The following is a 12,544-nucleotide window of genomic DNA, read 5'->3' on the forward strand; positions in this document are numbered from 1 at the left end:
AGGGGCAATTATCATGGGCCACAGTATGTATCCCGCTGTCTCCTGTGACATACGAGCACCGAGCTAGTGACATACGAGCACCGAGCTATTTCGGATGTGCCTGTGCAATTTGAGCCCTTGGGAGCAGTAAAAGGCAGGCATTTGTTTTTTTTGGACTGCCCAATTTTTCAGATGTTTTCGCGGCCCCTAGGGAGTCTGAAAAATCTGACGTTTTATGTACCGCATTTACCCAAACCCATACCTTTTTTTAAAAATATGGGTCTGAAGATTGCCTGCACATTACAGTCAGATACGAAACCAAAACTGTGTTCACAGTGTCTGTGACAGCCTACGATCAGGGCCATCAGAAACAGCATCATCACCATTACAAAATGGTGACAAAGAACGTTTTTGTGAAGGTTGCTGTTGGTTCATTTTGTGCTCTACTATGATGTTGGCACCGGACGCGCCAGCATATTCGGCTGTCTGCATTCATGACAGTGTGCGAAGCACGCTATCTACACACAGTGCCAGGAATGCTGTCGGAAGCACACTTCGACGAGTCCAATGCAGTCTCGCCAAAGTGGCTACGGTATCCCTAAAAGTGACCGCTCAAGAATACCACCTCTGTGTGCTTGGTTATCTGTGGCCAATGATGTTAATGGTGACTACGAGGAGCTGCTTTTATTTATTATTATTATTTATTTTATTTATTTGTTACATACTGCCGGCCATATTTGGAGGCCAAATACAAAGCTTTCATTGAGCGTTCCTTATGAAAGCTCAATAAAAAAAATTTGCATCTGTGAAGGTGAATTCTGCACCCCTCCTTTTTTTTCTGCTTGTGAATGAAGGGCATACTATATCTTTTTTTATGAATCAGCAGCCTGTTACATTCACGTGCACTTCTATTTTATTACTCTATATCTGTGAAAATTGGCTATGAATTAGACTCAGGGGCACGTTAGAATCGGGTAAATTGATAATAAAATTTATCATAGTAGCCAATATAACATTGCATCCAATATTCACACTGCATCCAAAAGCACGACGCTCATAAAAATGTGAGAAAATGGCAATTAGAAATGGTGTCAGGAAAGGAGACGATTCTCTTGCAATTATTCAGTGGATACTTGAATAAAGTATGCAAGATGTTAGGTTAGCAGGAACAATTAATTGCAAGGACTAATGAACTAATGGGCTCTGCATTGCAATTTGAAATTGTATAATTGCATGTGGTTGAGTAATGCTGGTTCCCAAAGATCAGCTTTGCTACAATATAGCAGTGTTACACGGTGAAACGCGATGTATTACGGCAAAGCATATTAGGAGCGAAAAGGGGCAACTGTCACCAGACACTGTGTATTAATTATGTACACCTACCGTGGCCGTTTCCTTTTCAGGGTGTCTACCAAGTTGACATTTCCAAATTCCCTGAGTTTTCCAGGTTTTCCCTGAGTGCTTTTGCAAAATTCCCTGAGTGATGCAGAACTATGTTTTATGTCAAGACGCGCTGAAACTATATCGCCCTAGGCTGTCACTCTCTAGTAGGCATATGAAAAAATTTTGAAAAAAAAAAACGACTTAATCCAATTTGAATACTAAGGAGTAGTGTTTATGTTATTCAAAAAAATATAAGGGAGGGGTTATTAAAATGCACAGCAAATAAAATGTCTTCGAAAGACTTTTCAAATCGAGTTGGACATTCTCTAGCACAAATAAAAAGGAGATGCATACAGAAGCAAACATTTTCGAATATGAGCTATTTCTATGAACTGATAGCATGCTCAGTGTCATGCAACTGTCCTGACATACTCTCAGCTCGCACAAGACGCCTCAGTGTTGTGTTTCACTGCTTTAAAGAGTTTATATTGGTTTGGATGAGGGACACCTGCATCTCAGCATCAGCCAACAATTTGTTTTTTGAGCGCAGGCTCCTTCAAAGAAGTGGTCGTTCATTCCTCAGTGCGTCGATCCGTTCTGTTCTCGTCCTCCTTTCGCCGCGCGTTCGCCCCACGGACCATTTGAAGAATACTCTTGGTCAATTTACAGTCAACGTCCAATTTTTCAGACCCCCTAGGGGCCGCGAAAACTTCCGAAAAATCAGGCAGTCCGAAAAAATAAATTCATGTCTTTTACTGCCCTTAAGGGCTAAAATCGACACATGTACGTCTGAAAAAGCTCTGAATGCCTGTCAGTGCACTTATTAGGTATATCGGTGCTCCTACTGTGACAGGTGAGGGCGAGTGCACACGTGTAAAATTAAGAAATACATACAGTGTCCCGCGACAATTGCCCCTTCCTACGCTTGTACGCTTCACCGCGTGACACGACTGTAATGAGGCGAAGCAGACGTTCGGGAAAGAGCATTATGCAATGCGCCGTGCTTTCCGAGCTTCGAAGACAAAATTATTGCTGTCAGCGGAGAAATGAAGAAACACGGCACCGAACGGCAAGCAGCTTAATAGCGAACGTCGAAGCAGCTAGGCGTAGCGTTGCAGCAGTGGTGGATATATATGGCTGCCAACGGATCTGCGTGCGAGAGCACCGGTTCAAGGCGGCAAGGTAATCAAAATAGCAGCGGTGGTGGTTTTCATTAATGCCGTCTCGGACCTGCGATCACGCAAAACGTTTAGAAAATCGGACGGCGAAGAGTTCTTGCGTCTGAATTTTCAGACGTTATGATACATTGACTCTTTGCGGTACGTGGTGGTGCCGCGAAGCCGTCCGACTTATCGGGAATCCGGAAAGTCGGTCGTTGACTGTACACTGGCAACTCCTCCAGCCGACGACGATTCGTTACGAGTCCTGTCTGTTTCTCGAGCCAGCATTACCGCGACTTTTGACCCTCTAAAAAAATTACAGCTAATTTTCCCTGATAGAAGCACAAATTCCCTGAGTTTTCCCTGAGTTTTTCCAGACTACTCAAAATCCCTGAGAATTCCCGGTTTTCCCGGTTGGTAGACACCCTGCTTTTACAGCCTGAGCACTGATACACCTAACAAGTATACTGGCATGCTTTCAGAGCTATTTAAGATGTGCTTGTGGCACGAGCCCCTGGGAGCCCTTTCTAAGGAGTCTGAAAAATTGAATGTTGACTGTGTTTCACTACGTTGTGCTCAGCAGTCAAACCAAATTTTAATTACTTCCATCTTTTGTATAATGTTTATCTCATTAACTAGTTTTGTTATGCACCCCCTGATTGGTCCTTGGATCGCAGGGTCTTAAATAAATAAATGAATGAATAAATAAATAAATAAATAAATAAATAAATAAATAAATACATTTAGCCAACTTCCCAGCTCGTGAAATAAAGAAAAATGCAGAAGACTGCTGACTGCCTGCGATATGCATACCTGCGATCCAGATGTGTATGGCGTGGGGGAAGTGGCTTGGTGAAGAGCTTCTCGCGAGCCTGACGGCGCAGATCGACAAGCTCGGACGCATGTGCCAGCCCGTACATGGCACTCTGCCAGGTGCCGTAGTTGATCTTCATGCCCTACACACAAGAAACACACACCCTCAACCACTTGTGACAGACAACTTATTACAAGCACAGGGTATAACCTCAACACAGATTTGAAAAGATGTTTGATTCAGTAAATGCCAGCAGTCATGGAGGCATTCTTTTTCTGCATAAACCGCGAAAGCACAACCAGAAACCAAGCCAAGACAAAGCTGACAGCATCCCAAGACATCACATGGACATGAAATTTTCTGCTGCCCGAAGAAATTTTGCTTGTCACCTGGAAGTCACGTGCCAGTCCACGCGTAGCCACACAACTGTGTAACAGCTACCAGTGCAGATGCTTCGTTCCAAATTTGCTCTTGTTACCTGCTTTCCTCCCGACAGCAAAAAGAAAATGGCAAAATCAAGCTTTTAATCTCACGCTGAGTACAAAGCATCTGAGATCACACGCACACCACAGTCTTGGATGCCATGGAGCCACGAAGGTGTTTTCACTCCTAGCTGTCAGATGGAATCACATCATTTCACATCACAGCGGCATGGAGTGCATTTTTACTGGCAATAGTGGCACATCCAAACTACATGTAGTACCCCTCTGGTTAAAACGTTGGCCTCGCAGCATGTTTGAGCTTTTTGTTAGGGCATAGAATTGTACAGGTTTAGGCCAGAACAAAAGTTAGTTGCAACTTTTTTTTTCTCGATGCCATGCCCAATTGTCTCACAGCGAGACGTGACAGTATGACAAGGTCCATCTATCAAGTCACTTGAATATTGCATGCTTGTGGTTGCATCTTTATTATTAGCTTCGCAAGCCAGGAAAACAAGTGCAGGACTACACAATACAGTAACTACTAAAACGGGAGAGCACAGTTGGCACATAGTCACACAAAAACCTTTTGACAACCCGCTGACAAGGGTAACATGAACGAGTTATTTTTTCTAAAAATCAAATGGAAGTAGACAGTGAAGAATTAAATTCTGGGGTTTTACATGCCAAAACCACAATTTGATTATGAGGCACGCTGAAGTAGGGGACCCCGGATTATTTTTGACCACCTGTGGAACCTTACACCCACCCCTGACGAATTGTACAATGATGGCGCCACTGCCCCGCACCTATTTCGTTGTAGTGTGGACCCAATGCACGGTTCATGGGCATTTTTGCATTTCGCCCCATCAAAATGCAGCCAACACAGCTAGGATTTGATCCCATGACCTCATCCTAAACAGCGCAATGCCAAAGTCACTAAGCAACCACGGTGGGTAGTAGACAAGTAGGATTTTCTTCTATGTTATAATGTATTGCAATTTTCTTTTTATTATCAGTGGTTGAGCACAAGTGACAAAATAATAATGAGGAGTTGCTACATCATCGGGTTAATACTAAGATGTCCAAGTGGAGTCTCAAATAGTGTCCTACAGTTACCTCAATTTCTTGATTACTGACACTTGTACTCGAGCATTAACCTATCGCTTAAACTTGAAATTATATTTTCTTTTAGTGTCCTTTTAAACTTAGAATCTCATTGGTATTCAGTAAAACATAATGTCACTAATTCTTTAGTTTCAGAGGGAAAATAGCACTAGATTCTATTTAATAAAGGCAACTGCTCCTCCACAGTTGAACAGCACCCTCTCACGTGCTGTCACATGGTCAGAAGTGCTGCCGCAGTGTTGCAGAAGTCACACTTTGATGGTGAACCAGGGAAAACATGGGCAAGGTGGGAGATGGAAGTTCAAGACGATGAGCAAAACGAGAACAAGGTGAAAGCAGGAGCCAACGTTTCGAGAAGCGGACTTTTTTTCAAGGCGACATGCTTTTGCTGGTGAATGAGATAAGACCGAAGAAAAATAGTCGGCGTTTGTAGCTTGAAGATTACTGGGTGTTTCGCTCAGACCGCAGTAGGAACCACGGTGGGGTCACGACTTTGCTGGAATGCAAGCACCATACAGGAAACCTCCGTTAACTCAAACTCTGATATCTTGAAATATCAGTTAAGCTGAAATTTTTTACTGGCTTGGTGCCAATGCCATGCATTTTGCCTTCTTATCCCAAAATGCTTTTGCTATGTACTCTGTATAGCTTGAAATCTCAACTGTGAAAATGTTGGGAAAAAGTCACTGCCCAAAGGTTTCACATTTTGTGTGACAGTGACAGGACTGTAAGTTTGTAGCGAATTCCACTGGATTCTAAGCCTCTTATCAACGCTTCACAGCCAGCTGCGATTTCACTGAAAATGCTAGCGGAGCGCCACTCTGGTCCCTGACCCAGTGCCACAAGCGTGAGAAAGTGAATGTGACCTCTGCAACATGCATGCTCACATGGGTGCGGAGTGTGATAAGTTTGCTTATCCACTACTCTGCATTTCTATATTTATGGATCCGCATGTTACACCATGTAAGTTGCGATGCTGGACTGTGAATTTATCGAATACTGCAACAAATGCACGGGGATGGCCTTGTTTCGCTGACTCTGGAGCATAAAGTTACCCTCATAAAGAGGTAGAGAAAGCAAAAAAAAAAGTCAGCCATAGCCAAGGAATTCAGTATTCCTTTGTTCATACTGTCGACAGTGTTCAAGAACAGGGAGGAGGTCTTGGATGAATTTGAACAATGTTTTTGAGCATTTTCACAATATTTCGTGTGACTAGGCTTTGAATACATCAGTGTCTACGTGTAACAGTATTGGCGATTGCATAATCTCAAGTTTCAGTGACCTATTGGAGCGAGGGGCAGACGAAACATTTGCTCCCCGCTGCCAGCGCTTTTCCTGATAGCATTGGAGTGCATGCGAAAGCATGGATGGCTTCACTTAGTTCATACCGCTGATGTGAAGATACCGTCGACTTACGTGACATGAAACCGTATCATTCATCACCGACTCCCAAACTTATTGAAATTAATTGTTTCTTCATTCAAATTAGGTTTTTTCGATTGCCTGATAATTAGGTAAATTCTGCAGCCCTTTTCCATGTAAGAAAAGTCGACCAGCGACTGTACTTAAGCTCGAATTTCAATACAATGAAACTTCTATATAATGTTACGATTGGGGGCTCAATCCCATTGCTCGTAATCAGTTGTCGAGATTGGAGTCGGGCGTGAATTAGAAGGTATCTGGCCCATGCCGTCGTCCAACTTTTGCACGTTGAGGACGTTGAAAGGAAGGACTGCTCCTCATCGAGAACGAGACATATGGGTTTATTTACAGTATCTACATAAGAACGTTGCAGTTCATCAGTCTAGCATGACTGCGAGAGAAAGTGTATTGAGCAGCGTCTGCACAACAGCGGTTTATAAACACTTGGTCCTCCCTCGATCCCAAGGTGAGGGGAAACGTTTGACCAGGAGACGAGCCGCCTTTCTGCGAGAGGAATTACGCACACACACACACACAGACACACACGCACACACACCCGCACAGGTTCACGGTCCCTCCCGATGGCAGACGGCCTTCGCAGAACTTGGAGCTGACCCCCGCAGCGCGGCCGCCGTGGTGTCCATTGTCTTGTGTCTTAAACGGCGCGTGGGAAGGGGTCTCCGTAGACGTTCCTGCGGCAACTCCCTCTCTCATAGCAGATCAGGTTGGCGGTGGCGGGTTCAGGCACAAAGCCTGCTTCGTCGAACTCGGCTCCAGCGACGGAGAGTCGAGGACGCGCATATTGTTCTCCACACACAGTCGACATAGTGACGCCATGGCTAAAGGTTTGCGGTGGCATTCCAGGAAAAGTTGACGCCACAATCGCAACTGGCTGGCAAACTTGCACTTCAGTGGGCCGTTCTTAACAATAATGGAACAAATTGCCGATTTTGCCAACTTCATTATATCAACGTTTAACTGCATTTACAATACTTAAAAGAGAGACAACGATGCATGAACAAGATGGTTGTCGAGACTGATTTCACCTCTACACATAAAATCATCTTCTGACTGGCGGCACTCTTGGTTGCTCCGTAACATAACCTGTGGCTGTAAAGGCGCCTCGGCGCTAACTATAAGGGAGGTGAACTTGTGGCAAAGTAAGGCTTCAGCCAGGACACATGCACAACATCCACGGGGACACGCGAGTCCAGCGGAGCAATCTTGTAGTTGACATCACCAAGCTGACGCAATATCTTGTAGGACCTTGTGTAGCACGGCAGCAGCATTTCAGAAAAGCCGATGCGGCAACATGGTGTCCATAGGAGGACAACGGAGCCAGGAGGAAATCGAATGTCCCGATGTTGGCTGTCATACCGGATCTCCTGCGCGGCCTGAGACTCACTGAGCCGGGAGCCGGCAATCTGGCGTGCCACATGAGCCCGGACGAAGACATCTCAAACCTATTCATTGGGAATGTTCGTCGAGGAAGGAAGCAGTGTGTCAAAGGGCAAAGAAGGGTCGTGGCCAAACAGAAGGTAAGAGGGTGAAAAGCCAGTGGTCTCATGATGGGACAAATTATAGGCGAAAGTCACAAAGGGTAACGTGCTGTCCCAGTCACTGTGGTCGTCAGAAACGTACATAGACAAAATTTCTGTCAACGTGTGATTGAGCAGCTCCGTGAGTCTGTTTGCATGTGGTTGGTAGGCAGTGGAAAACTTTGTGCTCGGCAGAACAGAAATGAGGTAGGTCTTTAGCTACTCGGGACAAGAAGGTGCGGCCGCGATCATTGGAGGATGGAGGATGACGTCATGTAAAAGGAAATCTGCAACCTCAGTTGCACAGCTTGTGCGCAAAGCTCACGTGATCGTGTACTGGGTTGCGTAATCAGTCGCGACAATGACCCACTCATTGCATGATTTCGACGTCGAAAAAGGGCCGAGAAGATTGAGACCGACGCGAAAGAATGGTTCTGAGGGCATATCGATGGGATGAAGGCGTCCAGCGGGCAGCACAGCAGGTTTCTTGCAGGGCTGACAGAGCACACAGGCTGCAACATTGCGCGGTGCACAGAGTGGTACAGGCCTGGCCACTAGAAGCGGCGGCCTATGCAGTCGTAAGTACATGAAATGATGAGGTGGCCTGCAGTAGGGGTGCAATGCAATTGCTCAAGAACTGATGTCTAGAGATGGCGTGGTACAATGAGCAAAAATTCTGGTTCTTCTGGGCATAAGCTGCAATGGCAGAGAACGTCATCGTGGAGTACAAGCCTGTGCAGCGTAGGCTCTGAATGTCCAGAATTGAGGCAATCGATGAGAACACGTAAGCAGTGATCACGCCGCTGTTCAGTGAGAATGTCATGTAAACCAGAAATGGCCAGGACACAAGTGTCGGTGGCATGCACATCACATTCAGGACGGTCGACAGGATGATGGGAGAGGCAGTTGACATCCTTGTGCAAACAGCCTGACTTGTATAAAACAGCAAATTAATATTCTTGGAGCCGTAGCGCCCATCTGCCCAATCATACAGTGGAGTCTTTAAGTGCGGAGAGCCAGCACAAAGCATGGTGATTGGTAACCACGGAAAATGTGTGGCCATACAAGTAGGGGCAGAATTTGGCAATTACCCAAACTAACGCCGGGCACTCCCATTCAGTAATTGAAAAATTCCTCCTGGCGGGTGACAGGAGGCGGCTGGCATATGCAATTACGCGCTCTGCGTTACGCTGCCGTTGAACAAGTACAGCCCCAATTCCATGGCCACTGCATCCGTGTGAAGTTCAGTGGCGGCAGATGGATTATAATGAGCCAGCAATGGGGGAGCCGTGAGCAGGTGTACGAGGGCGGAGAAGGCTTTGGTTTGAGCGAGGCCCCATGTGAAAGCAACGTCCTTCTTAAGTAACTTGGTGAGTGGGCGAGCGGTTTCAGCAAACTTCTTCATAAAACAACGGAAATACTAGCACAGCTAACAAAGCTTCTTATGTCGGCAGTGTAGGATGGAACAAGAAAGTTCTGGACAACACGAACCTTGTCAAGGTCAGGTTGAATGCCAGTGGCACTAACAAGATGGTCAAGAACAGTGATTTGATGATGTCCAAAGTGGCAAGTGGTACAAAGTTGATCAACAAGCGCAAGATACCAGACATAAGGAAGTGTAATATGGATAGAATTGAGCATGCTCTCAGGAATGGAAGAAGCGTAAAAGCAGTGAAGAAGAAACTAGGAATAGGCAAGAATCAGATGTATGCATTAAGAGACAAAGCCGGCAATATTGTCACGAAAAGACAACTGAAGATGTACCCGGTGTCGGCAAGACAGACAGTTGTACAAGGTGGCGTGCAAAAACTCAAGCCGGCGTTCTCAGCCTCTACTTCTTTTTCAGCGCGCGTTCCGGTCACAACTTCTTTCTCAGCGCTGGCTCATGACACCTAGCGGCATTATTCCCCCGCCAAAAGAAAAGCAGCGACCCGAGGCCTACTAAACAAGAGAGTGGAAGTTTGGAAGTCATATGACATTGGGTTGGCGCCACCTTAACGTGCGAAATATGGTTTGAAGTGAATAACATGCACTATGTCCGAGTGCTGCTTTCGACGCTGAGGCAACGCGGCACCGTCGGGAATGACCTCATAGTTCACAAACGTGGGGTATCACTTTGTAGGGTCCAAAGTATCTACTGAGCAGCTTCTCAGACAACCCCTGGCTACGGATTGGAGTCCACACCCAGACTTGCTCACCTGGCTGGGACTCGACTTGCTGATGTCGAAGGTTGTAGCGTTGGGTGTCTGCTCTGCTGCTTCTTGATGTGTATGCGCGTGAGTTGACGAGCTTCCTCTGCATGCTAATTAAGTTGCTCGGCCTCGGAACTAAGTAATGCGTCGGTCTCGTGTGGGAGCATAGCATCTAGCGTGGTCTGGACCTCGCGCCCATAGACAAGACCGAATGGTATGAATCGTGCAGTTTCCTGAATGGCGGTGTTCTACACGAATGTAACGTACGACAGGACTTGATCCCTTGTTTTATATGCTGGACGTCTACATACATAAACAGCATGTGCGCAATGGTTTTGTTTAGCCGTTCCGTCAGTCCGCTGGTCTGCGGATGATAGGCAGTCGCCTTGCGATGCTGCGTGCAGCTCAGCTCAAATATGTCCTCTATCAGTTGGGCTGTAAAGGCAGTTCCTCTGTCGGTGATGACATGTGATGGGGCACCATGTCTGCGGACTATGTGATCGATAAAGAACTGGGCAACTTCGTAAGTCACGGCACGTTGTACAGCCTTTGTCCCAGCGTAGAGTGCTAGATAGTCTGTGGTGACTATAATCTACTTGTTTCTGCTCGCTGACAAGGGAAAGGGTCCCAGAAGATCCATGCCGATTTGGTCAAAGGGCACGCTAGGTGGTGCGGTGGGTTGGAGTAGCGCCCCAAGCTTCAAAGACAGTGATTTCCTGCGTTGACACTCACGGCAGCTTTGTACGTAATACTTCGCCATGGTAGAAAGTCTGGGCCAGTAGTACGTCTGGCGTACTCTTGCAGGAGTACATGAAAATCCCAAGTGTCCAGACATGGGCTCATCATGGCAGGCTAGGAGGGTGGCATCACGGAGGGTGGCAGGTACGACCAAGAGATATTCTTTGTCGCTGGCACTCGAGTTTTTTTTTGTAGAGGACACCCCTTTTGGAGGCAAAAGGTCAAGAGACTGCGAGAAATATGTTGCACGATTGTAACATGCTTGCCTTCTAGATGATCGATGAGAGGGCGTATTTCGGCGCCCTCACACTACCGTATGAATAGGTCAGATGTGGTGAGGGCCCCAAGGAATGTGCTGTCTTCGTCCATGTCCTTATCGCAAGTTTTTTTTTGACGGGAGAGCGCGACAACGTGTCCACATCTTCGTGTTTGTGGCCCGATTTGTAGACGATGGTAACATCGAACTCCTGCAGACAGAGACACCATTGAGCAAGTTGCCCAGAGGGGTCTCGCAAGTTCGCTAACCAACACAAGGAATGGTGGTCTGTCATCACCTTGAAAGGGCGACCATAGAAATAAGGCCGAAATTTCATGATGGCCCACACAAAAGCTAGATACTCTTTCTCAGAGGTGGAGTAGTTGATTTCGGCGTGTGAAAGGGTGCGACTGGCGTAAGCGATCACTCACTCAACGCCTTCCTGGTGTTGAACAAGTACAGCGCCAAGACCGATGTTGCTTGTGTCGGCATGCACCTCGGTGTCAGCGTCCTCGTCAAAGTGAGTGAGGACGGGTGATTCCTGCAGGCGCTGCCGTAACTCGGTGAAAGCTGCGTCCCGCTCATCCGTGCAAACTATTAGATTCGACGGACGATCCTACCGCTGACAACCAGGTGTAGGAGTCGTCGGGCTATCTCGCCGCTGCCACCACTTGAAGGAGTTGAAGGTCGTAGAGAGGAACTCGGTGAACAGCATTTATTTACATATTAACATTTTAAGCCAGATACATTGGCAGTCTAGCACGACTCCCATATGGAGCCCGCAAGACTAACATACAGCAAACAGCTTAAGAGCACACCGCTCACTAGTACATTTCGAGCATGACAACGAGCACTCAGCTCCCGACGACGAGCACACTCTAGCAGCCGGCAAACGCTGCTTATATCCTCTCCGCTTGACGTCATAGTTCGATGTCATCGTTCGACGTCACCATTCGAGGGCCCCGTGGAAGGATTCCCCGTGGACAGAAATGTTCGTGTTGCACACACACAAAGGTTTCAGTGCCGCACAGCTTTCAGTGCTGCACAGCTCTCGGTGTCGACGCGAGAGGTCTTCGTGGAACTGTGCTCAGTCCCGGGTGGCGCGGCGGAGTACCACATTCCTGAGCTGACCGCGCGCCACGTGGCTGCCGGCCATTCGCAGTTCTCCAAAGTGCGCCCCGTCTGGTGGGATTGGAACACGTGCAGCGGGCTGAAAGCGGGCACGTTACCACCCCGTACGGCCATTCTTAACAGCTCCTCAATGGCCCGGAAAATCTCGCCTGGCCAGTGCTGGCAACCGCTGGGCAGGAAGAGAATGGCTGGTGAGCAAGATGACGGCTTTGCTCTCTGCAACCCCTGCGTACTTGGAATGCCTTCAACCATCTTACAATAACTGGCACAGAAGAGTCGACCCGGCAACACATTACCGCTCAGCGTTCAAACGCCCGGAATTAGCTGCTAACCCACCAGGCTTCCTATCACAATTTCCATGCAAGTCACTCAACTGGAAATCCC

The 12,544-nt window shown here is 47.2% G+C and overlaps 1 protein-coding gene across 7 annotated transcripts in view; it reads right to left on the bottom strand.

Moving 5' to 3' along the window:
• LOC135911547 (saccharopine dehydrogenase-like oxidoreductase) overlaps positions 1-12,544 on the bottom strand; it is a 420,598-nt gene that overhangs the window by 142,567 nt on the left and 265,487 nt on the right. For all 7 annotated transcript variants that reach the window (XM_065443875.1, XM_065443876.1, XM_065443874.1 and 4 more), the window contains exon 6: positions 3,336-3,478. In XM_065443875.1, coding sequence (XP_065299947.1) covers positions 3,336-3,478 — 143 coding nt within the window. The remainder of the gene's footprint in view (positions 1-3,335; positions 3,479-12,544) is intronic.

The sequence above is a fragment of the Dermacentor albipictus genome, chromosome 7 (genome assembly GCF_038994185.2).
Source record: "Dermacentor albipictus isolate Rhodes 1998 colony chromosome 7, USDA_Dalb.pri_finalv2, whole genome shotgun sequence".
NCBI classification, from domain to species: Eukaryota; Metazoa; Arthropoda; class Arachnida; order Ixodida; family Ixodidae; genus Dermacentor; species Dermacentor albipictus.